The 26,391-nt window shown below is 39.6% G+C and overlaps 2 protein-coding genes across 3 annotated transcripts; both read left to right on the top strand.

The window, feature by feature from the left end:
• Positions 1-469: 469 nt before the first annotated feature.
• On the top strand, positions 470-11,937 carry LOC104473629 (adenylate kinase 9). Its single transcript, XM_010126911.2, has 10 exons — positions 470-569; positions 1,533-1,734; positions 3,457-3,603; positions 5,021-5,241; positions 6,461-6,657; positions 7,183-7,352; positions 8,082-8,180; positions 8,262-8,364; positions 8,923-9,037; positions 11,558-11,937. The coding sequence occupies exons 1-10, from the start codon at positions 470-472 to the stop codon at positions 11,758-11,760; spliced, it is 1,557 nt and encodes a 518-aa protein (XP_010125213.2). The 3' UTR covers positions 11,761-11,937.
• Positions 11,938-12,063: 126 nt separating this feature from the next.
• On the top strand, positions 12,064-21,871 carry ZBTB24 (zinc finger and BTB domain containing 24). 2 transcript variants are annotated; one of them, XM_086744182.1, is made up of 7 exons: positions 12,064-12,092; positions 14,003-15,002; positions 15,407-15,574; positions 15,738-15,821; positions 16,529-16,612; positions 18,865-18,946; positions 19,864-21,871. In XM_086744182.1, exons 2-7 carry the CDS (start codon positions 14,030-14,032, stop codon positions 20,675-20,677), a joined length of 2,205 nt encoding a protein of 734 aa, XP_086600308.1. In that variant the 5' UTR covers positions 12,064-12,092; positions 14,003-14,029; the 3' UTR covers positions 20,678-21,871. The 2 variants fall into 2 exon arrangements, with proteins under 2 accessions (XP_086600308.1, XP_086600309.1); XM_086744183.1 differs by lacking the exon at positions 12,064-12,092 and adding an exon at positions 13,410-13,427.
• Positions 21,872-26,391: the final 4,520 nt, after the last annotated feature.

Genomic DNA, 26,391 nt, shown 5'->3' with positions numbered 1-26,391 from the left:
AGAGGAATAAAATTATTTTATTTATTCTTTGAAAATTAAAAAAAAAGTATTAAGTTATATCTCTCTGACTACATTCTCTTGATGAAAGTGTTATGGTACCACCTACTGGAAATAGTGAATATTCTTTCTTTCCAATGTTTACTTCACGTTTTTGTGCAAGAATTGCATATGTATAGAAGTTCTTCAGACTTGGACAAAATATTATGTCTGTATGAATGAATTTCAGAATGCTTTGATAGTTTGTTTCATACAGTTGGTACTCCTCTACTTGCCTATAAAGCCACTTCTGTAGGATGGAGGGAGAAGAGGTTTTGTCAAATCTAATTAAATGCTTCCCATTTTGTATATGCTACAGCTAAGTGAAGGAGATGTAATCAAGCCACAACAAAGTCATGAAAATGCAGTCTTTCCTGTAATCCATCGACAATATATTTATTTCCTTTCAAGTAAAGAAAATAAAGAAACATTTATGAAAAATCCCATCAAATATATTCGTCAGCCAAAGCCTAAACCAGCTGTGCCAGTTAAGATTGCAATCGTGGGACCTCCAAAATCTGGAAAGACTACAGGTAGGAGCCACTATTATCTATAAAGCCAAACCTTATCTAATGACTGATGCTGCATCTGTCATTACTGCTATTAAAAAATCATAAACCATTAATATTGTTGATCTTCTTGCTTTTCTTGCTGGGCATAGAATCTTTCAGTTTCATTCTCTGGTGTCTCATTTGACAGTCAGATATTTATTCATTGTCCATCTGAATTTTATCTCAGCTTCTCAAGGAGTTAGTGATGATCTCGACTGGCACTTAGAAAATCTGGACTTACATTATTTATACCCCTCATATTATTTCTGATTATTTTCTAACTGTTTCTGATTTCTTTCAGTCAATATGATCTAATATAAAATGAAGAAATATTCCTAGGATCAAGGACCAGAATCCAGAACTCCACATTACCCAGTCTGTTTCCAAACTTCCAGATTACAAAAAAAACAAAAAAAACCAAACAAATTTGGTCTTTCTCCCCTCTCCTTCCTCCATAACTCTTTCAATCCACAGGTCTCTGACTTTAACTGGACACGGAGAAAACTCAGCTTATACTATAGCCTAATTATTAGAATAGGGTGTTAGAAAAAGAAGAGACAGGTTCCAATTATCTCATGTTACAGAGGAAATTTTTACCATACTTCCCATTTCCTGGATAAATGATCTAACTGCTAGGCTGTTCTGTAAAAGGGGAAGCAGTGGAGGCATATTTTCTATGATATTTTGTAATAATATTGACTATTGCTGCTGAGGTTTTTGCTGAATTGAACACTGTTAGTGCGTTGGGCATGCTCTGCAAATATGCAAACATCTGGCCCCTTTAGGGACCTAAGCAGTGTTAGGTACCCACTTACCAAGATAGTGCATTGCAGATGACCCAAGGAGTGAGCTGAGTTTCTAAGACTGAGGACATACTTTAACAGACTGCTAGGTTGTGATGTTGCTTATGTAAAAGTTGTGTGTTGAAATCAAAATATTTTGCAGTTGCCAAGAAATTTGCAAGTGTATATGGGTTACTGCGCCTGAGTATGGGAGACGCCATACGGCTAGTGTTAAACAATCAGCCAGAGAGTGAGTTGGCACTTATGTTAAAGCAGCATCTTCACAAAGGACTGACCGTACCTGATGAACTGGCCATCCAGGCTCTAGATGTGGCTCTGATGAATCACATGTGCAATATCACTGGGTAAGAGTCTTGTTTGGGTTTTGGGGTTTTTTCAAGACATGCTAGTCCCTTCATAGCTAGAAACTCCCATGCTATCCCCATAAAACAATTTCACTAAAACACATCAGTGGATTATGCATTAAGAAAATAATCTGTACAAAATTAGGTTTTTCACATTACTCTGGGAAACCAGACTGAAGCATAATTTTCTGCAATTTTCAAGTAAGTTTATTCCAGTAAATACAAGTAATATGCTTTATGAAAGTTACCTTTTTTTCATTTAATAAGCCAGTATTTTCTATTATCCTTTGAGAACTAACATTTTCTCTCTCTTACACCAACTTGGACACATCTGATTCTCTTTGTCATGCAGACTGGTTCAGTACTCTAGGTTTCTTCTGGTTTTGTTAACAACTGTATTAAGGAGGAAGTGAAACCAGTGAGTCTTCCGCCTCATTCATATGTGATCCTGATTTCCTAGGCTCTTTCTCCACCACTGAAACACCTTCCAAATTGGGCAGATTTAACAAGCTTCATGATCATGATTTCATGACATCCAACTCCTCTCCCCAAAAAGGAGAACAGTTACAGGGAAAGGCAATTCTGGAATAATCTCTGAAAAATATTTGAACTTGAGGTTAGAATTCTTTCAACTTCCCTTTCATGTTAAATACTGGAGCATTGTTTCAGAATATTTTGCCCCAGTATTGCCTAATACGTGAAAACATTACTTCTTCAATACGATTTGAAAACTCCTCAATACTGTAAATAATTTTACTTTTCACTTTGAAAACTACTCCTCTCAAACCGTATAGAGATTTCCCATTATTAAAATTATGTTTCTCAATGATTGATGTGCCAGAATTTTGAAGTCCACCATTTTTATAATGGAGCCATCCACTTACATAGAATCATAGAATCATATAATATTTTGGGTCATCTAGTCCAAGCCTCTTGCAAGGAGCAGGGACATCTCCAACCAGATCAGGTTGCTCAGAGCCCCATCCAACCTGGCCTTGAATGTTCCAGGCATGGGACATCTACCACCTCTCTGCGCCACCTGTTCCAGTGCTTCACAACACTTATTGTAAAAAATTTTTTCCTTATATCCAGTCTGAGTCTACCTCCCTCTATTTTAAAACCATTACCCCTTGTCCTATCACAACAGGCCCTGCTAAAGCCCCCTTTAGGTACTGAAAGGCTGCTATAAGGTCTCCCTGGAGCCTCCTCCTCTCCAGGCTGAACAGCCCCAACTCTCTCAGCCTGTCCTCATAGGAGAGGTGCTCCAGCCCTCTGATCATCTTCGTCGCCCTCTTCTGGACTCACTCCAAAGAGTCCACATCTTTCTTGTGTTGGGGGCTCCAGAGCTGGATGCAGTACTCCAGGTGGGGTCTCACAAGAGCGAAGCAGAGGGGCAGAATCACCTCCCTTGACCTGCTGGCCACGCTTCTTTTGATGCAGCCCAGGATGCGGTTGGCTTTCTCAGCTGAATATACATTCCTATACCTTTTGCCCTTTATGCTTTGCTATTTCTTATTCCATCTACATGATTTTTTTTTAAATTTCATTGTAAATTCTTAGGAGTGAAGACCGTGTCTATCAAGTCAGGGTAGCACTGACTTCATGGCGTGGGTGTAGACTTTTGTCTCTACTGAGAATGTACTAGGGGTATACATAGTCTTAATGGTTAATTAGAAACTGACTTCTTAGGAAAACTATCTTTCTATTTCTGTTTGTATGCAGAGTTGTAATTGATGGATATCCTGTAACAAGAAAACAAGTAAACCTCTTGGAATCAGCTAGGATAATTCCAGTGAAAATATTCGAATTAGAAATGGATGCAAAGGAAGTGTTCAGAAGAGCACTGTTGGATAAGAAAAGCACACATAGGTAGTTATGATCCCTGATAGCAACATTTTTATCCACATGACACTGTCATTTCTCTGTTTATGTGCCTCAGTGCTTTCCCCAGAGAGGCTGTATCTAAGCTGGTGCATAACGCAGCTGTCTCTGAACTCTACATGTGAAAAGACATGGGCACCACTCCCTCTACATTCTAATGCTTTGATTTCCATAGACCAGAAATAGAGACATCAGAGGCCAGAGGAATTTGTGGCATGCTCTGGCCAGATTCCCCAGTTGCATGACTGAGGTCACAGATGTGCAGTGCTCTGCACCCACTACTTAGCTTAATTGGTTTTTATGAAACTGTACATCAGAAATGTTACTAGTTCACTCTGCTGGTGAAGTTTATTATTCATCAATTCAATTATTATAATCATAAGAAAAATTGATATTTCATCTAATAAGCTCTCTTTAAGTCTTAATTGGAGTTATTTTTAAAAGATGGAAACAATGTATATTTTAATAATGTATACAATTCATTAGTTACTCATCTAAACCTTTAAATTCAGCTAGCTCCTTTCTTCTTTGTTTCTCTAAGGAGATAAATATTCTGATGGTTGTTTTTGAGGAACAGCAGTAAGCAGTTTATAAACAGACAGAGAATGAAAAAGAACAGAACATTCACCTTAAAATTAAATTGTATAAGAACCTGGTTCTCATTAGAGGAAGTGTTTCTAAGAAGTTCCAGATAGTGTAGAGCATTATTGCATGTCTCTTTCATTTTGTCTCTTTATCAAGTAATCAGTACAATGCTTAATTGTTTACTGAAAGCCTAAAGACAATTTGCATTGCAAAAAAAAATTAAATTAATGCTGTCTTTTTGAAAGTATTTACTTTAAACTTCATTTTAAGTACCAAACTAATTACACTTCATAGGCTTAAATGCAAATCAAATGTGCAATATCAGATATTTCTGAAAGGTACAACTTACAGAGAAATTAATCCTATTAAAGCAGAAGAGTTTGGGGTTTTTATTTAGTATCATTTAAATTAAGAACCAGAACAGGAAATTGTGTTCTAGTCAAAATATATCTTCTGGTCTTGCCTAATATTTTTAGAGGTCAGATGGATTATTTTAATTTATGTATATGTATATATGACAGACAGTTTTCAAAATATATCTAAGGATTATGGCTACTTCTTGATCTCAAACAACAGCATAATTCAGAATTAAGCCTTTTTTCAATAAACAATTTATTTCCATTTTAAAAGTTTCATAGCATTTTGTTTAGGGTACTATTAAATGATGTATTGGTAGTGTGTGTCAGTTCATACATGCTGACACATTCCAAATCTATTACAAAATTATTGAGTTATGTTTGGGACATAAATAGCAAAAGTTTTTTAAATGATCTAGTCTTCAGATTCATATTAAATCAGTGTTATTTTTCATTGTCTTCAGACCTCCCTACCCTCAACATGACAGCTCACAGATTCTAGCTATTAAAAATTGCTGCTATAAACAGCACATTGATGCAATTAGGACTTACTATAAGAAGGAGCATCAGAACTGGTGTGTGATTGATGCCTTTCAGAGCAAGTGGTGCATCTGGAACAAAGTACTGCAGGAAGTTCAAGTGGTTGTTAAAGAAATCCAGATATACCTGGAAAGAATAAAAGAAGGTAAAAGAAAAAGTTTCTCAGAATAATATTTGTTTCTTTAAGAAGCTGCAATGTAATGAATGCATTTCAACTGCAACTTGCTTTGGATTAAGCTAATTCTTGGGAACATACATACCCTCAAATTCTTCAATCTCATCTGCAGAGATCTTGAAGAGATCTCTTGAAGAGAGCAAGGCAAAACCAACTACAGGACAGTCTGAGGCCATCTTCCAAAGAACTGAGTATACAGCTGAAAGAAGTCAGAGGTCTCATGGTCCATGGCATATTCCTCAACACTGGGTGATAAATCACAAAGGGTACCCCAAAGTATACAAGGGGAACTATGACTTGCAGCTTCACTTAAGTGTCAGAGGAGGAAGAGGGAAGATGGGGGAAAATGTTAATTATAAATTCAGAATTAAGGTTAAATATGCCATTTGAGCTAATTTCTGTGCTGTGAGAGGAAAACCACTGTAGTCTAAAATGGCACAATTCTCACTTGAATTTTGCTTGTCAGCATTGGTCAGGATTAAATATGCATTTTAAATATGACTGTACAGTTTAACTATAATTCCTCCGACGAGCAAACAGACTTCCTTATCTTATATCCACCTTTTGGTTTTAACTTTTACAGCTCTATGGCTGCACTCTTCTTAAAAACTGCAGTCAGAAGCCAAAAAGTATTTTTAAAATATTTAACTTTCTCATATCAAGCTTAAAAAGCAAAATTTTTAAATAGTTTCAGGTTTATAGGACATTTTATTAAAGATTTTGAATATATTTAATCCAGATAGACTGTAGCATTTGCAAGATGTGGATGAATAAATGGGAGGCTTTGATCACACCTTGTAGTCTTTTTCACCAATGTAAAGAAATAAAAGAATAGCTGAAATGTTCTTTAGCAACACAAAGGAGTAAAACAATAAATCACAAATAAAACTGTCCCAGGGAAAACAGATTAATAAGTTAAGCAAGCAGAGTAGAGTATCTCACATCATTAGTAATTATTGTATTTCTTAAGTGCTAAAAAAAATGTTATTAAAATTAATTGGTAAAATGGGTTGCAACTTCATTTTACTATCAATCTACAAAATCTGCTGGTTTAATTCTCATTATTTCATATCATTTTGACATGATTAATTATAACATCTTCTAAATTGTAACATTTCTGAATAGAAATGTTTGATGTTTCTATGTCTTTCATTAATAAAACGTTATCATTAATTGCTTTTATTAACAGGAAAAGCAGCCAGCATTGCTGATTTATGTATCACTCCCAAAGAGCTGCAGTATCGGCTGGGGGAGTTTGGACAGTACTGTCCTGTCAGCCTTGCAGAAAAAGGTGAATTAGTTGACTGCTCTGAAATGTCATCATTGAGGTTTGCTGCCGAATTTCGAGGACACTATTACAAAATGGCTTCACAGGAAGAACTGGATGTAAGTGTCAAAGAGTGAGTCAGGAGGGGATTATGGGAAGAGGGAACACTGTTGTTTAAATTCCTGATTCCATATAGAAGCAAGCAATATGTAACCTGAATTAGACTAGTAGTAGTAGTATTCAAGCTTTTGTTCTGTATACTTCTGCTATCAAACATCTAGGCAGACAAAATGCAGCAGAGAGTCCATTCAAACCAAAGCTCCTCTTACAAATTGTCATAGATCAAACATTCATTTTAAAACAACCATTTCCTTCTTTCTCCGTCTGTTTGGGGAGACTGAGGGCAGAGAGTGGCTAATGATAGCAATGGATAGTGATGGACAGTGGGCAGATAGCGATGACTTCAACTGAGAGTGGGTTGGAAAAGAATTTACTTACCGAGAGCAGCAGCAGCACCAGCACACTAAGAGAGGTGTTGTAGAGGAAACAAATATCTACATCGCGTGAGTGAGTCTTCTGGAGTTCGACTAACAGTCTCACAGTGCTTCTTTCATTATGAAAACATTTAATTTCTTTTTCTACAGAAATTCTTGAGCAGACCAGAGGCTTATGTGCCACCACTGGCACCTCACCCTCTCCCATCCCCAGATATGCTACCAAAGAAACTCACTGCAGCGGAAGTGAAGGCCTTATTCCCTATAAGTGCTGAAATGCAGGGATACTGTCCAGTTACTTATCTAGAAGGAAAACAGAGGTACATCACTGCAGTTTTCACAATCTGAATTACAGACTATGTGTCCTGTATTAACTCATTAATGAGGAAATACTTTAAAAGTACTTTTTAAGAGTGTTCAGGGCTTGGACTGGAAAAGCAATTACATTTCTCTATATTGTGCCTGTGGCTTTGGAAATCAATATAAAATCACCTTTTGAAACTCATGGCTAAGGTTCTACAAGACTCTGTGTTAGGTTACTGTCTTTTGTGACGAAGACTGCTTGGAGATAGTTTGAGTTTCCTCTATCATAATCTTTCAAAAGTTCAAACAAATCTCACAAAACCTTATTAGATGCAAAACCAGCTATTACAATTTTTATAAGAGATCTATAAAGCTCCACCATAAAGTCCCACTGATTTCCTCAGTGTGAAGGAATTTCTCATTAAGGTAGAACCATAATAGTAAATTCTCTGCTGTCCCTTCTTAATCTCCTGAACAACCATGATTGGCATTTTAACTAGAGAAGCTCTAAAGAAGCACTATAAAAGCCCCTTAATAAGCAGATTTTGAGGCAGAGACTCTCAGATTTTGAGCCTTGTAACTGTCAGTCATGCGGTAGAAGCCTTGATGATCCAATTGCTACTTTTTTGTAGTTCCTATACTTGCTAAATTACCAGAAGGCTCCCAGTAGCTCATGAATTTACAGCACACAAATGATGTTTTACATTTCTTGTGAATTAATAGTCTTTCTTGCTCTGTCTCATCAGATATGAAGCTTTGGTGCCTGGAAACATCGAGTATGCAGCAAAGTATCAAGATAAGGTATATATTTTTGAAAGTGAAGAAAAACTTCTGAAATTCACGAGGTGAATATACTAACTGCATTTTCATCTTCAATCATGTCACAGTGTACAAATCTTAAACGTGCTTACTTTTTATCTGGTTAGGTTACCAGAGAAGTACTGGAATCTGAAGCTTCCACATAAACTCCCTCCAATAAAGGAGCCGATACTACGCACTGCACTTCCTTTGGCTGGATATCTTGAGCAGGCCAGTTTTTGCTTTTCTATTTTAAAACATGATTTTGCAATGTATAGTATATTCTACTCAGTTTATTTCATTTTTAATGCAATATGAGTCTTACGTATATTAATGGCATTACATTAAATTAAAAACTGTGTACTTACAATTGAGAGGAAATTTTTTAAAGCTTTAAAATAATAGATATTTGTAGCTTTAATGGAAAAAAATACAAGTAAGGCCATCAGAGGGGAATAATAAACTGCAATATAATATGATGGATTTTCTCACTTTTTTGTTTATCGTATCTTGTAAGATTATATTTTGCTTTGATTTTTAACACTAGGATAGACGCAAGTCTATCTGGAATCATTTAAGGATAGTTGGTTACATTTTGAAACATGAATATGAAATAAAAAATGATTCATGGTCACTTCCCTCCCTGTTTTATACTATTTATCTTCTACAATTCACCAACTTAGATATCATCCTATATTGTTAGACTTGCATGACAACAGGATCAGGCTTTGAATACATTTTTGTTTTAGATTTCTGTATCAGTCTTCTAAAACTGTTTTATTTCTTTAGGGAGTAGCAACTTCTCTAATAAAAGCTCTGAATGAAGTAGGCTGCTTAAAGCCAAAGTTTCCATTCCTAAGTGTAAAAAGAACTGCTCTGCTGTTTGTCGCCTGCTATTTAAAAGGTAATGTATGAAATAATATGCTATAAACTTTCTGATTATACATGTCTCTAACAACACATCCGCTAAATATGTAAGTGAAAAGTTTAATTGTATTGAAAAAAAAATGCTTAACTGCACGGAGAACACTTGACATTTTCAAGAAAAGCCCTTCTTTTGCACAGGCTTGGTAACAATACACTAAATTACACAGTATGGAAGAACAGATATCCATGCAGATCTAATTAGACTTTTACGTTTTTAGCACAGAGAAACTGAATGCTATTTATGAGTCTGTTTATTTGTGAAATTATGTGGGAAGATCTCAATATTAAAATGATTCGGAGTATTGGTATGTTGATTACTTTTAACTTATTTTTTTATTTAATCAACAGCCCAATCAACCACCTTACTTTCCATAACAAAGATAAAGAGTCAAAAATTAAAGTTAGGCGGTTTGTACTCAGCCCACAAAATAATGATGAAGTAAAACATCTAATGGAGCTACCAGACCTTCGGACTGCTCTGTCACTGAGGAAAGCTGCTCGAGCTTTGTTCCCTGTGTTTGCATCTGCTATTTTTTAGAATTTTTGTTTGGTTGTTTTTTGTCCAAGATAATAGTGGCAGCTAATAATCTTTAATAGTTTGCAATCAGCCTAAATAGTGCCAGCTTTCAGGATTTCAACAGCCTAGTTTGCACCTATGCGGTAGCTTTGGTCTGGTTTCCAGTACTGCTGGAGATTTCTGGAGCAAGACTGCCACTTCTTCAGCTCACCTGTTTTGCCTTTTATAAGCCAGCCTGTTCAGAGGGTGAACTTCACCTAGACTTTTGTTAGTTTGAATTTTTACTTATTGCTTTAGATAATGGCAATCTTTATTATTTGTCTAAAGTTCTTCACGTCCTGTGTTTCCTCATGCAGTTTCCAGAGCTCTCCAGAATTTTCTCGTATTATCACAGATTTTTTGCTAGCATAGCTTTGTTAAGGAAGACCACCGAACAGTGTGGGCACATGATAAGCCCCTGTATAAATGTACAGTTCTTAAGCCAGCAAAAGTGCTTTTATACTGTAGTTTGTTTCATCCACAAAGACTGTTTTCATTCTATTGTTAGCACAGCTTTGCTAACATAACAATCTCCATGCTTTGCTCCTATATTGCATCATTAAATCATTATCAGCACTGGATGATGAACTTGAAGGGTTACGCAAGTGCACACATCTCTTTTCCTCATGAAGTGACAATTTGACCACAGGATTCCAGGAAAACAAGTTATCTTCTTCTAACATTGGGCAGAACTGCTTCCAACTTTAAGATACAGCATTCCAGTACAATGAAAAATTTCCTTTACAAATACAGCATTATTTATTATTGTGTAACTCTTCAGAGTAGTCATGCCGTCCTTGACAAAAAGCCTGATCAAAGTGCTTCACCTTGTGGTCTCCTGGAAATTTTTTACATCCAATTTCTATCTGGAGTAAGACTTTCTCATCTTCAACTTATGTCACTCTAATCTCACGTTTAAATAGGGGACAAGAAACTGGTTTAGTTGCTTCTGCAGCTTTTTTAACAACAGTACTGGATTGCTTTTGGTATCCAAGAAGAGAAGGTACAATCATAGATGATTGTATAATCACAGATGAATGTACAATCACAGATGCAATCAATCATAGATGCAGACAGATTTACTCCTGGAAAAAAAGTAGTAGGAAACCAAACAACACAAGAGTGATTTAGTGCCCCTCAAACTTGACTCTTGCAAGACCTCTATGTACAGCTATGCCTGAAAAATCACTCAGGGGCTGTTAAATGCAGTTGTCTACAATTTAAAGCTAGTGGGCTGAAGTGTCTCATAGCATAGCTCTTCACGCTGTCCAGGTTTTATAATGAGGTACAAAGTACCATCTACAGGGGAAAAAATGGTTATGACTTGGCCGTCCTAAATAATTCCTGCCCCTTTGCCTCAGTGTAACAGTTAAAATAAACACGAATACTCAGAGGATTGGCATTCAATACTAATGTATACCAATAGGACAGAGAGGGAAGAAAGAAAAGAAACAATACATCTTCTTTGTAAAGTTCTTGGCCTTGGCACGTCCGTCCTCCTCTGAAACACGAGTCAGCTCTGGATTTCATATGGGCAAAGGTCACAGAACAGCTGTGCCAAGGAGGCAGCAGCCCAGGGCCAGTCAGGCCGCGCCCAGGCTATCCCCACACAGTGCCATTTCAGGGTATGTGCTGCCGTACCCAAATTTGTCACTGCCTGGAGCATCACCAGCCCCTTACAGCCCAAGGAATGGGACGCTGATGGCAGCCGATCACGTCTGTCGTTTCCTTGTTTAAAAAAGCCTTCATCTTTCTCAATATCGTTACTCGTTTGGAGTTGGGAACTTTTGAAATACCAGAGTCGATTTTTTTTGTTTGTTTGTTTGGTGTCTGTATTAAGGATCAAAACATCAGGTGTAGACTTGATCCATTTTAATGTTTCTGTAACGTAATTCCACAAAGTTAACAGGGGGCACTAAGACACCGCGTAACTTTTTGCAGCGCACAACCCGCGGAGCTCGGCGCCTGCGCGGCGGCGGTACCAGCGGCAGCTGGAGCTGTTCATGGAGCACTGCCAGCTCCTCCCCTACCTGGGGGCCGCCATGGCCGGCCCCTACCGAGAGCCGGGGCGCAGGCCCCTCGGTTTTGACGGCAAACTGCGGACTTTTCTCTCCCTGAAAGACGCCAGCCCCAGCTTCGCGTAGCGTGGGGCTGCCTGTTCGCCCCACGCCACCCCACGCGAGTGCTTCGCTGGATTAACTCGAGCGCCGCCATCAGCCGCCCGCCCGGCTGGACCGCGGCTGGTGAACAACGCCACCCCTCCCAGGGCCAGCTTCTTATCCACGAAATGGGGACATTAAAGTGATGTTTGTCTTAAGTCACGCCTCGCCTAACGCTTATTCCCGCACGCGCGGGCCAAAGGGCGGGGCCGGCGTCGCCTTGTCCGCCGCGCTGACGTCAAGACGCAAGACGCGCCGCTGCCGCCCGGGCCGGACGTGCGGCGGCGGTTGCGCAGAGAGGGGTTGGCGGCGGAGCGGTGAGTGCCGGGCGTCCCTCCCGCCCCCGACTCCACTCGCCACCGGGCCCGGGGGAGGGCGGCAGCCGGGCCAGGGGGAAGGCGGGCCGGCGGCTCACGCCAGGCAGCGCCCGCCCCGCCCCGGCACCGCGGAGTTGGGCCGCGGGCACCGCTCCCTCGCCCGGCACTGCCTCGCCCCGCTGCGGGAGCGAGCGGCCTTCCCCGGGCGGCGGGCGGAACCTGCGGGAGCAAGTCACGGAGCTCGGGGCTCAAGTTGGGCGCCGGGGGCGGCGGGGTTTTTCTGGCTTTTTTGCCGTGTCCCGGGGCGTGCTGCTGCGCGGCCGCCTCCTGCCCACCACCGCCCCCCACCCCCCCGGCCGTGTCGAGGAGCGGTCCGGGGCCGGGCGCTGTTGGTCGGGGTCAGCCCCCCCCCCCCCCCCCCGCCCCAAAACGCGCGTGGAGCCAGCGCTTCCACAGTTCAGCAGCAGATGGGCTGGAGCGTGTCTGAGCACGCCGCTGGCAGTGCGGGTGCCTTCCCCCCGTATACAGCCCTACTGTAGAGACATTATTAATTTATTTTTTTTTTAGGTGAGCATGCAGTTTGGATTTTGCAGTCAGAATGCTAATAATGCCACCACGTGATCGAATACCAACGTCCTTCAAAACCCGCAAAACACCTACTGGCCCTGTCTGAGGCACGCGTGGATGTTCGGGAATGCCTGCAGGCAGAGTTGGCAGCAGTTCTTCAGCTGTTCCAACTCTCAGGGTTGGGTCAAACCTGCAGCCGTGCTTTAGGGTGTTCCAGCAACATCAGGCTTGCATCCTCCAGGAACTAAAGCTCCCAAGTAAAACACTTTGGGTCCAGCATAAACTGTTTGCTAGCTGAATGGGGCTAAAAAGTCACTGGTTGGCCACCTCAGTAGCACTTGGGTGTGATCTGTATGTAGTCTGGGTTGTTTCTTACAGCGTTCCTTCAGCTGATTGGAGCTGTTGCGCTCAGTAACTACAATATGAATATGTAATTGTATTTAATATGACAGTTTTATAAATTAGGATGGCAGGTAGCTAATCTATTTCACCTTTGGCTCAGTGGATCCTCCCAAAATGGACATTTTTGGCTCATCTCTTCCATAGTATTCTCATTTGGTGGATTCTTCTGAAATTGCTGGATATATATATTTTTTTTTCACTCGTTTTTAATTTTGGCATATTTACAATGGAAGAAGCTTGGCAAGACAAATTAGTAGTTGGCATAGGTTAATAGTTAGCATCGCCAATCCTATGAAACTTTTCTTAGAAAAAGCTGCTGATTTTCTGCTTTTATTGCTCATCTCCAGCTAAGCCGAAGCTTAGCTGGTAAGCGTTCTGAAAGAGACGTTTTCAGAAGGATAGAAGTGGGTAAAAGAAGGCGTGGAGTCCTGCCACACTGATGTCAGTGAAGTTTTATCATTGATTACAGGTTTTCATAGCTTTGTCTCTGAATAATCTGAAATGTGGCATCTGCAGTGATAAAGCTGTAGTTTACCTTTTTTTTTAATTACTATTATTTATTTCCACTCAGGAGCTGTGAACAAAGAGTTCTTTTTATTCGATTGTTTTACTTGTGAAAGGAGTTTTCAGAAGGGGTAGCCATTTTTTTAGATGCTATACAGTTCACAGTACATCAGAGACAAACAAGTGAAATAATAGGCAGTAATTCTGATCTAAGAAGAAACTGTTTGTAGCCATTTCTTAGGATTTAAAAATACTTTTTGAAGAAGATCTTGTGTCAGCATCAGTGTTGATTTTTTTTTTTTTAAAGAAAGTTCAGAGGCTTCAGAATTGCTTCAGCAACTGTTGAATTCTATTGACTGCTAAACCAAATGATGTTTGGTGTGTTATAATGCAGACTTCTGAAATAGTTCTTTATTAAAGCTGTTCTGTTCTTGTAGGCACCTCCTTCCATAATCACAATAAAAATGGCAGAAACGACTCCCGATGCCTCGGAGAAACTGGTTGTCATTCACTCCAAAGCTCACAAAGATACTATTCTGGCTAATTTTGAAGAACAAAGGAAAAAGGATTTTCTCTGTGACATTACCCTAATAGTGGAGAATGTGCAATTCAGAGCCCATAAAGCTTTGCTTGCTGCCAGCAGTGAATACTTCTCAATGATGTTTGTAGATGAGGGTGAAATAGGGCAGTCAATTTACATGTTAGAGGGGATGGTTGCAGACACCTTTGGAGCACTCCTGGAATTTATCTACACTGGTTGCCTCCGTGCCAGTGAAAAAAGCACAGAACAAATTCTGGCTACTGCACAGCTGCTGAAAGTAAATGACTTGGTATGGGCCTGTACAGACTATCAGGCCAGCCACAGCCCGAGTAATGCGTTAGCAGCTCCAGCTAACAGCGGAGCCTCTGTAGCTGTTACTGCAAGCGACAAGAAAAATGAAGATCCACCAAAGCGAAAACGAGGGCGACCAAGGAAAGTCAAGAATGTCCAAGAAGAAAAATCAGCTGCAAATTCTACTGATGATGTGCAGCTGAGAGAGAACAACTCCATGCAAAATAAGCAAAATTTTATGAAAAAAGACACTGCAGCAGAAGAAACAGTTGTCAGCGAACAGACTCCAGCGAGGAAAGATACAGAAGAAACTGAACCTGCTTGTGGCTCAGAAGCTACGGTTGATCTATCAGCTGAGAAAGATGAGAATTATGATCCCAAATCTGAAGCAATACAGAGCACTCAAAGCCGTTATAGCAAACGTAGAATAAGAAGATCAATCAAACTAAAAGATTATAAACTTCTTGGTGATGAGGATGAAAAAGGACTGACGAAGAGAACTGATGGAAAAAGAAAACGTGCAGGTTCTGAAGCCCGCTGTAAGGACTGTGGCAAAGTATTTAAATATAATCACTTCTTAGCTATTCATCAGCGGAGTCATACAGGTAGGCGTTAAGAGACTGCTGATTTTGGGTTAGGGTTTAGTGACTTGTTGTTAAATGTGAGCTATTTGAAGTGTGGTCTCTTGTCTACAGCAAGAACTATCCAAAATAACACGCTGATCCAAATTAATATGGTGTGTCTGTGTTTGCTGGGTTTTTTTTCTTATCAGCAGGTCTCATAGCCTTTATGTCTTATCTCGATTGTGGTTTAGTTAATCATTTCTCTGTTTAAATTACGTGGTAATACTTAAATAATTATTTTATTGCTATGTGGAACTTGTCTTTTAAATCACCTTATAATTATCATTTTTTGAAGCTACTACATTGCAATGCATGTCACTATCAGCTTAGAATAAGTAGTGAGAAATAATGCATCTATACTTAAAAATGCCATGTTTTGCTTTTAGGGGAGCGCCCTTTTAAGTGCAGCGAGTGTGGCAAGGGCTTTTCCCAGAAGCATTCTCTTCAAGTCCATGAGCGAATGCATACTGGAGAACGGCCATACACGTGCACTGTCTGCAGTAAGGCTCTGACAACAAAGCATTCTCTTCTGGAGCATATGAGCCTACATACAGGTAAATATTTCAAGGCAAACATAACCTCTCTTTCCCCAAGAATCTGCCTTTCTGAAAAAAGCCATTTCCGCTGTCTCTCGGGTGTGCTGTTTTATTTATCTATTTGTTTTCTTATGCTTGCTTTGGATGTGACTTACGTTTTAATAGGTGATTTTCTTTACAGGGCAGAAGGCTTTTACATGCGATCAGTGTGGGAAGTACTTCAGCCAAAAGAGGCAGCTGAAGAGCCATTATCGAGTACACACAGGTATAACGCGTTTGGGTCGAGAAGCTGGCTGGCAGCCCGTGTTGATTTGTCCTCCTAAAGATTGACTAAGGCTGAAAACTCTTCTCCAGTGATGTATTTAGTCTCTGCTACCCTGGTATGTGGTACGTTGATAAAACAATGAACAGGGTGAAAAAGACAAAATGGTGTCTAATAAAGAATGTTTAGAAAAAATAGTTAATTGAGAAGGACTCTTACGATCATTGAAAATTAGTTATGCTGTATTTGACATACAACTTTGTTATTTTAGCCCTGTTGTCTGTCTTACATAGAAGCTAGAAATTGTATAGACAATTGTGCAAATTATGCAGATTGTCTTGTAGTTTCGCACTACTTTGGACTAGTAACAGCAAACAAGTTTTAAGAATTGTCTTCTTCACTTCTGGAGCAGGATGGAGATTAAGCTACACACACAGGGAGTGCTGGAAGAAATCAGAATTTACAAAGCTTCAAGAGAAAGTCCGTTTAGCAGGGAGCAGGTGTCAGTCCCCTCTTTTTTCCCCTGATAATAAAAAATAGAGAAATAGAAGCGTGACAATTAAGATGGGGAGGATGCAGTGAATCACATTCTGTTTTATCTCTGTATTATATCAAAGTGGTTATTTTACAGGAAAGTGCTTTAACAAAGATCACTGAAGAGATACAGGGGATCACTTATGCACTGACACTTTTTTTATTATTGCGACAAGGCCATTCACTGCCGGAATGTAACCAGTGTCGTCGCAAATTCATGGATGCAGCTCAGTTAAAGAAACATCTAAGAACACATACAGGTAATATTGTCCATCGTGTTTTGTGGGCTTTGTTGTTTTTTTTTTCTTGAAGTAACACAGACAAAACATCATTAGGCAAATGACACTTGTCTCTGTGGCATGAACTTCTGCTCTACTTGTACATAATGATGCTTGTGTGGCTGATGAAGAGATTAGACATCAAGAATGCAGGAGCACAAAAAAGCTTGTATTACAACAGCACAGAAGCACTGCCTATTATAGAAAGAGAGGGTTTTTTCGCCATTTTTATAAAGCCTGCTGTGGAAAATGCTAGTTGGATCTCCTGTGATGGAATCCTGGGCTGGGAATTCAGTTTGTCAGTATCCAGCATGTACGGGCCTTGAAGTGAGCTAACTAGTGACAGAAAGTGTATGTCCTAAATGAGTTGGACACTCCTCTCTGTGAGGGGTGGGTGCTTATGAAAAATGCTGCTGACCAGAAAAATAATTATTTCCATTTACCTTTTTATTGCGCTGTAATAAACCAGATGTTGGCAGGAAATGGGCTGGGAGGGATGATTTAATGCAAGTGCTTTAGAGGGTGTTTTAAGAGATTTAGAAGGCAAGGTGATACTTGAATGGCTGGATAACAAAGAGAAAAATGTTGATCTGCCCTCTCATGATAACAAAGCATAAGCTCCTTAAAATAGTTTTCTTTGAAGGGTAAGGTCATAAAATGACGTGTGAGTAATTTTTTATTTTACAATAGCTATAAACAGTGGCCTTTGTTTGTTCCCAAAGTCAAATTATTCTTAAGCAAGTTGCCTGCGGTTTTAATACAGCATGCATGAGATTGAGTTACGTATTTCATTAATTTCCTTCTCTTTCTCAGTGAATATAACACAGCTTTAAATTCCCTGGTATATGATGAGTCAGAACTTGTGCTTTTGTGAGTTTTTGGTGTATCCAGAGTAGTGTATCCAATACTTAAAAATACTGCATTTTCTATTGAGGAGGACATAGTGTTTGTTGACACACGCAACAGTTTTGCATCTGAAGCTGATGCAGTTCTATAAATTTAGTGGGAAACTAGTTTGGTGGTAGGAAATGAGAAGAGGAAGCATACCAGCAAGGTAAGTTGCAAAAATAGGTGAACTAAAATGTGTTGTATGAGGAACTGGCTTGCAGTGTATATTGCTTCCAGAACAGACAGGCCAGATAATGGTATTAATGTGTAGAAGTAACAATTGATCTATCCCATCTCAAAAGCAAGAAATAAAATTCTAAGGAGTTTAGGGGACTGGTGTTAACACTGATGTGACTGTTCTGCTTCGGCAGCGGTTTTGTAACACTGTGTCATAAGAACGCAGTCTACTTAGAAAGTTACTCCAGTTTTCAGTGGGAGGCTGGGACTAGACAACTAGCAGTCCCTTCTGACAAATGTTTCTTGTTCTCTGATCCGTTGCACCTGCCTTCCAAAACCATATGCAAGCTGACGAGCATTGCAGTTCTATGCTAAATGTGAAACTTCCTTGGAAACTGGCTGCTGCCCCATCATCAGTTTCATTGTGCTTTGATGGTGTGAATTACCACAGCGGTGATCCAGATTCACATGTCTAGTGTCCTAAAGAAGCTCAGTGCAACGAGGATATCTTCGAGTGTGAATTAGGATTCACTTTGGTTGGATAGTGTCTGTTTCTTGTGAACCTTTTTGTTATTTAATTTGGCTCCTCTGCTTCTACTCAATTAGACACAAGAATTCCAAATGCAGTTTAAAAAAAAAAAAAAAAAATCCACAATTTATTCAACCCACCATAATTTGATTTTTCTCTGACTGGTGTTCCCAGGATATCATAGGCCTAGGATGATGGAGCCTTATAAGAAGCCAACCAGCTTGTTAAGGTAACAAATTCACTTTTCAGGTTTGGAAACAGGAGCTTACTCATCTGCATGGTGCTGGACGTGAGCCTAGCATTAATGCCTACCAGTTCAGGGTCAGCCTTTTTCACACTTGTCTGTTCCATGTGGAATGCCCACATCTGTATCATAGGTACGTTTTTTGTTGCTCCTAGGGCTTGGATCACCTAATTCTTTCTCTTCAAAGGGGAGAAACGTCAGAGATGCAAGTTTAAAATACTATACCGTTATTTAACTAGTGAGTTCATTCAGTTGCAGATATCTGTCCTGACCCACGACAGAAGCATGAGGATTTGACTGGACACACTTGATACTGTCTGGTAAAATACAAAATGGTTTTTAATATATTGATGTGAAGTGCTATGTAGAAAGTGATGTCAAATTTCTTTTTGATAGGTGAGAAGCCCTTCACTTGTGAAATTTGTGGCAAATCATTTACAGCTAAAAGTTCTCTCCAGACTCACATTAGAATTCACAGGTAAAGTATGTCTAATTTTCATTACATTCTTTAAAAGTGTAACTTCTAGTCTGATACCTACTATGTAGCGCGTGTTCAATTGTAGAATGGTCAGGGCTTGTTTGCATTTTGGATGGATGGTTGAAGACTAACACTTTCCCTTAATCATTTTAAAGAAATAATTGTTAATGGAAAGTACTGCACTATTAAATACTAGTGTGCCAAGACATTGTAAGATTCTTCTTTGGTGTATTGTTGCTGTTTAATGATAATGTACTTACTGCTATATTATTCATGTGAAAATTGTACTGTGAATTTTTGATTGCCAGCACAAAAAGTAGCCATGGTGTAACAAGGTTATTGGAGCATTATCCTGTTTCTCTGTAGTCTATCATGTCTCTTTAATAGCATTAGTTATCTCTTACCCGTGTCAGTGTGAGGTATTGCATAAAAGCATGTCAGATTTTAAAATAATTTGGAGAACTGTTGTGGGCCTTATGTAAAAGAAACCGTTTCCAGTAAAATTTCTCATCCCTTTGAGTCAGGCAGCAAGTTAGGATTTGACACTTCTTTTTGTTTTAAAGCCCACAATGTTAATAAACATTCTTAAAACAGTCAGTGCTTACAGTTGTGCAAAGTAACTTGTTGCATTCTTGTCAAGGTCTAGCAGCACGGAGTTTGTACCTCTGGCGTCACGTCAGGGGGGCAGTTATGTAGTATCTCTGGCTCTTGAGTATATACTAACTGGTGTTGTACAGTTTACTTCATGTAAAATATAAATAATTAGGAAGTCAAATAGAGAAGATTTTTAATGTAGTTAAGTGCTTATGATTTAGCAAAACAAAATAATCACTTAAATTGTTTATTCTATAGTAAGTTGCAGAAAGCAGCACTGTCAAAGTGAATATTTTAATAATATGAAGTACATTCTTTTGCAGAGGAGAAAAGCCATATTCTTGTGGTATATGTGGAAAATCCTTCTCTGATTCCAGTGCTAAGAGAAGACACTGTATCTTACACACAGGCAAAAAGCCTTTCTCCTGCCCAGAATGCAGTTTGCAGTTTGCTCGTCTGGACAACCTGAAGTCTCATTTGAAAATTCACAGTAAGGAAAAGCAGTTTCAGGAAGCCAGTCCTGCCCCAAGCACCAACACTAATTCAGAAGTGAGAAACATTCTTCAGCTGCAGCAGTATCAACTTGCCACCTCTGGAGGGCAGGAAATTCAACTACTGGTTACAGATGCGGTACATAACATAAACTTCATGCCTAGTCATAATCAAGGCATTAGTATTGTTACTGCAGAAAATGCCCCAAATATGACAACAGAGCAGGCTGCTGCTAACCTCACGCTGCTTGCTCAGCCACCACAGCAGTTGCAAAACTTGTTGCTTTCAGCTCAGCAGGAGCAAGCGGAACAAATCCAAAGCATCAATATGATTACAAACCAAATAGAGACTGCCCAGCCTGAACAAATGCACGTCATCACTCTTTCCAAGGAAGCGCTGGAACACCTCCATGCTCATCAAGGACAAAATGAAGAAATCCACTTAGCAGGATCTTCACATCCAGCTCAGCACATGCAGCTGACTCAGGAATCAAGTCAACAGTCTCACTCTAGCCAAGATACGGTTTCTTCTCATCAAATCAGTGAAGAACAGAATCAAAGTGTACACGTTTCTGAGTCCCATCAGCACTCCCTGTCAGTACATGAGTCATCTCGTGAGCATCCTGTTGAAGGACAGGCTTTTTGAAATGCTTATTTGTCATCAGAAGGCTAGACTATAGCATGCTTCTCGTCCAAGCAGTGATTACACGTATTGCACTTTCTTTCTTGCAGCATAATCTATCTGAAGATGCATTTCTTAGTGATTTTGATGGGTGATGTTCAGTTTTCTTAATCTTATTTATTTTAGAGTTTTTAAATTTTTCCAGATTGGTATTTCTCTACCACTTAGTCCGTACCTCACAAGCGATTAATGTGGGGTTTTTTTGTGCCTCGTACACATCCATGCCTACTGAGGAGATATTTGGCCCCTTATTTGCATTTCTGTGTGACTCTCCAGAGAAGTGTACCTTGCTGTTAGAAGAATAGTGTTAAGGTGTCTGCTGATCAGAAAGTATGACTTCTCTGATTAAGTCAACGTTACTTTTGAACTACTGTCAAGCTTAAGATAACCAGTACTTTTTGCAAAGCTGACACCATGTGTCTTATGTTTAATGACCTTTTTCTGTGCAGATTAATGTATACTTTTCTATGTGATCATTCCCTGAAGTGCATTTTGATTTATTGACTACCAAATTTGTTTAGTTTGAGTTTATATTGTTGCAGCCTTTGACAGGCCCTGGATCGTTGCTTGTTTACTGTATGCTGTACAAGTTTTGCTCCTCAGAAATGTTTAAGCCATTGCACTTGAATCGTGGCAATGCATTGGTTACACTGGACAACTGAAAAGCCCAAATTCTGCTCTGTTAGTTCTACCACTCACTCACTCTGTGTGACTGTGGGCAAGGTAGTTGACCTACGTGCCTTATTTCATCATCTACTAAGTAGGGATAGCGTTCACATGCTCTGCCAAGCACTTTGAAGAGCTCTTGATGTTGAAGGCACTGTCTATTGAAGTGCAAAACTCTATTCCTGACAGGGTTCAGTCTAAGCTTAGGAGCCAGTGTATATTTAAAGTGTTATTTTTTGTACTTTTGAGAGCAGAATGTAATGTTACTTTTAATATATCTTGAAGCTGGTAATTGTTTTGGTTTTTTTTTTTTTTTTTTTGTGAGGACTTAATGAATAGAATCACTTCAGAGCATAATAAGTTATATAAATGGGGCATATCTCACTACAGTCATACAGCTATTTTCGCTGACTACGTTAGGTGTGTACAGATTGTTTTCAATGACTGCTAACAAAAAGAATTTGACGTCTTAATAAAATACTATACCAGAACGCATGCTTTGCATTTTCAAGTTTGGCTACTGGTAACATCTCACATGGTGTACTATTGTGCTAAAATCCAGATAAAATGCCACTGGTACTTAAAGCAATGTGCTCGATTGTCACTTCAGTTTTTACATGTCATACTTGTGATTTACGTTCATATTTTGTGTTTTAGCAAATGAAAAATGTAAAGATTAAGGTGAATTTAAAAGCAAACCAAAAGATCTGCATACATCCTTGGCTTATATGACTACCCAGAGAGAGTCACTGTCATAAAAGCCCAGAATGATAGAATCATAGAATAATTTAAGGTGGAAGGGACTTTTAGAGGCCATCTGGTCTATCGCCTTCCTCAAAGATCATGTCGCTGTTGTCTGGTTGAGTTTTGAATGCTTTTAGGGATGGAGATCCACAACCTGTCCAGGCCACCAGTTCCAGTGTTTGACCATATTCACAGTGAAAAAAAAAATGTTTCCTATATTTAGGAACATGTTCCAGTTTGTGTCCACTGCCTCCTACCGGTGTGCCTCCAAGAAGTGTCTTCTCCACACCCTCCCATTAGGTAGTTGAAGACAGCTGTTGGTTTTGGAATTTTCATATGCTTTTCTACCCCATTGCCAGTGAAGAAACGAGCTGCTGAGAATAGCACAGCTGTGACTCATCTTGCACCCTGTGTTGCTTAAGCTGTTAGCACACATTGTAGCTTGCACTTGGGAGGCTCACATGGCTTCTCATACCACAAATGTTGATTTTTTGACACCATTTGCTTCCTTTCTAGTGAAGGCATTTCTATTAAAGATGAAAATAAATCAGTCTTCTGTGTGTGCATTTTTAAGGGATGCAGCTGAAGCCAAGGATTGCTTTGAATTTGAAAGGAAACCCCTTCAGCTTTCCTGTTTAGTCAGGCTGCCACTAAGAACTATATAGCAAAAAAAATGCATGCCTTAAAACTACGTTTCAAAGCAGCACTCTAAATATCATTGCTCCGTAGCCAGTAAACACCTTAACTTCTCATTTTCTCACATAGAGTAATCTTCTTAGCAAATCTGTCTCACTGCTTACTGTGTTAAAATGAGATTAGGATTTTAGACATAAACGCAGAAAAATAAGTAGACTACAGAAAGATCCATTTATGTGAGTAATTAACACCATTGTGTCTTTCTTTTAGTCCGTTTTTAAGTTACCCCATATAGTTGAACTCTAAAAGGATTTTTTTTTGCTTTTTCTCTGAATATTTTAGCTGTTTCTCCAGGTGAAAGTTGAAACAAATCCCTGAGGGGTAGAGCAAACACACTGCGTTAAGCATATATTTGATTATTGTGTGCACACTTACACTTACATTGATGGTTTAGCTGCAAATAGCATTTCATGACCTCAGCGCTCTGAAGTTCAAGACAGTTTGCTGTTCTGTGCGTGGAAGCCAAGGCGCTGGCAGTGTGAATTACACCAGTGGGCCTTCCAGTCCAGCATCTCATTTTTGAAAGATGAATATCAGATTATTGCATGTGGACTGTGAAAGCAAATTACCCTGCCAGTAGGAGAAGCTTCATCCTAGCATGTGTTACTTTGCAAGATTGTGGTGATGGTTTTTTTTTTTTAATAGTTGTTTTATGCTCTCCTTTCTGCTCAGAGGGACTAAAAAAGCACTTCAAGGGGTTTTACAGCAATTACCCCTAATGTCTAACTGGAAGAGGAGGTGACTGCTTCACCATGAACTCTTCCAAACTGCACGCGTATTCACAGGTTACGTTAGGGGTGTTGAGCCTGGCGTCAGTCTTACCAGTCATTCAGTAAAGAGTTTTGCTTGCATGTCTTTATTTGTAAAACGCTTGTTTTACTATCTTAGTTGGTTAGTCATCGTGATCAAGCATAAACTTGTTGGTGTTTGCCAAGACCTATCCTAATGTGCTGAGGTGGTTTGTATTTTTTTTTAGTCTTTTCCCTCTTCACCTTAAATGAAAGCTAATATGGGATTCATTCCTAATCATTGACCAAATGCTTATGTGAGCATAGCAGCCTGGTACATTTTCTGTCTCCCCCTGTCTTCCACCTCTGCAGCAGACTGTCTCACTGACTAAGCGTCCATATCCAGTCCAGGAGAAGCTGAGCATGACTTGGGAGAGGCTGGGAGGAGGCCGGTTTGCTGCCCAGAGTCCAGGCAGCAGTCAAGGGTTCTTCCTGGATATGCTTACCTTCCCATGCTCAGAAGTCTGTCTGTGCAGGCTTTTTCCCAATACTACTGCTATTGCAGATTCTCTTCAAGAGCGGAAAAGGAACAGGTAATGCCATTCTTTCCATAGCTATGATTTCAGGACCTCTTTTATCTGTTCATTAGAGGCATTAAAGAGCCTGCTTCTTGCAGACACACAGTCCTGTGAGCTACAACAGTCTTACATGCGCCATCCCTTTTCAGATCCTCCATAAAACATGGTGAACAATTAATGGTTTTCTACAACAGGTGCACCACTGTTCATCTCCGGCCCAAGCAATTCTGAATGGAAAAAAAATCCAGGCATGTTCTAGGTGAACCAGCATCTCACTGCAGTATGCTTACTGCTCTTTCTGGCTAATATTTTAATCCTACCTAATTGAATATATCTTTGGAATAGCAGGATGCAGAGCTTTGCTTTAGTTCGCAACTCCCTACTTTCTGTCCTGTAAGTTTTTCTAACAACCGCAATTGTAGCCTGCTGTCTGTGCATTCCTGAAGGGACCAAGTCTCACACGCGTTCATGGGTCTTCCCTTCGGACCACTGATCCTCCTTGCCCTTGAAGGCAGCCTGCCTCCTGGCTATTACAGCGGTGACCTGGAGAACTTCAGGTTGTTGTGGACAGCCCCATTAGTATATTGCCATCTTCAAAATCAGGTTATCCCTTTGGCTTTGCTTTAAATATTTTGATAAAGTGATGCCAGTTTCTGCCTTCCACCTGGAAGACTAAATTTATGGAGGTCTTCCTTCTTTCTGGAGCTGAATCTGTCCTTCCTTTCCTGGCAGTACGAAGACCTTTTTTGAAGTCTCCTGCATTGTTTGCTTCAACTGGTGGGCAATTTAACAGCTGCATAGTATCTGTCAGAAAGGACTTGTGGCAGCCCAAGGACCTGGAGTCATCACAGCACGCTATTGTGGTTCAGCAGCTTCAGCAGCTAAGCTGTGCAATATTTCCTCCCCAGGTATTTGCTGTGAAGTTATTTAGCATTTGCGTTTTCAACAAGCACAGCATTATCCTTTATGCGGCTTTCAGCAGGGCGATGCTGTCGTCATTTGACTCACCCTTCACCAAAATGCCACTGGGTGACCTCTATCAGCTCTCCTGCCAGAGTACCTTCACATGCGGCTCTCTTGCCAATGTTTGGTTTATTTAATTAATCCAATCTCCCTTTCTGTTCTCTTTCTCAGTCTCTTTCAGATGCTATCTTGGACTGAAAGGAACTGAAATGGCCGTGGCTGTGGTAGCCACAGCAGGTGGAGAGGTTTGGAGCAAGGAAATCCTCAGAATCTTGCAGAAGCAAAACTCGCAGGTCTCGTGTCAGGGCACAAGTGCGCGTTTCAGAGAACTTTATGTTTCCAAGAGCATTAGCTGCCTGGTCTTTGAAAAGGTTTCAGTATCATCATTTAAATGTACTGCACAACCTCTTGTGCTTTCCTTGTTCTTCTTCACAGTAATTGTTTTTCTCTCCAAACTGAATGCAGCACGGCACGTCTGCCGCAGCTGGCGAGCAGAGCAGTACCAGAAAACCCCCGTCTAACTCTTACCACCAGCAAAACATTTATGCTTCTCTAAGTACTATGGATAAGCTTGCAGAACAATATCATGTTGTCATAAACAGGCCACAGAAAGAGGCTGAAATGAATAATAGTCATCCAGTTCAAGATTTTAATATTTATAATCTTAATAACTGACAACCCGTTGAATAGATTTTAATGTACCTGAATTACAAAGTGATGTGAAAAGAAGAGGAGAAATAAAAACAAGAATGGATAGACAGCCAGTAATCAGTGGCTCTTGGCTTGCTATTTTTTTTTAAAAAGCTTATAATAAATTTTCCGAAAACAGTCTTGTCCAGTTGGCTAATAATATTATGTTTGTTTGGCTAATTGTCGCTTTTTTCTTGACTCTGACTATTAGTTGACTATTAGCAGCAAGTTTGTAGTTAATTCCCTTTCTTGCCCACAATAACATTAAGAATTTTCATGCCTAGAAATTATCAGTAAAAAAAAAAACACCAGCTTTTTTTTTTTTTTTTTAAGAAAAAGGAATAACAGGTTTTTGTAAAATAATATGCAGTGGGTTGCTCTGGTTTTAATACTTAGGTTTTGTAGTACAAAAAGGAGGAAAGAGGCATTTTAGAAGGCTAAATAAACTTCAGTTGTATTAATCTGTATCAAGCTAAACATATGGATGTAGAGAAAAATAGATAGCAAAGAAAGTATTTTCTGAAGCGTTACTGGTTTTATATTTCACTCTGGGTTTGCTACTTCTCTTGACTGCTTAATACAGTTTTTTTTTTTACTGTAGTACAAGCCATAT

This window comes from Chlamydotis macqueenii, chromosome 3 (assembly GCF_036417535.1).
Source record: "Chlamydotis macqueenii isolate bChlMac1 chromosome 3, bChlMac1.mat, whole genome shotgun sequence".
In the NCBI taxonomy this organism is placed as follows: domain Eukaryota; kingdom Metazoa; phylum Chordata; class Aves; order Otidiformes; family Otididae; genus Chlamydotis; species Chlamydotis macqueenii.
This window is presented reverse-complemented; position numbering and strand designations above follow the sequence as displayed.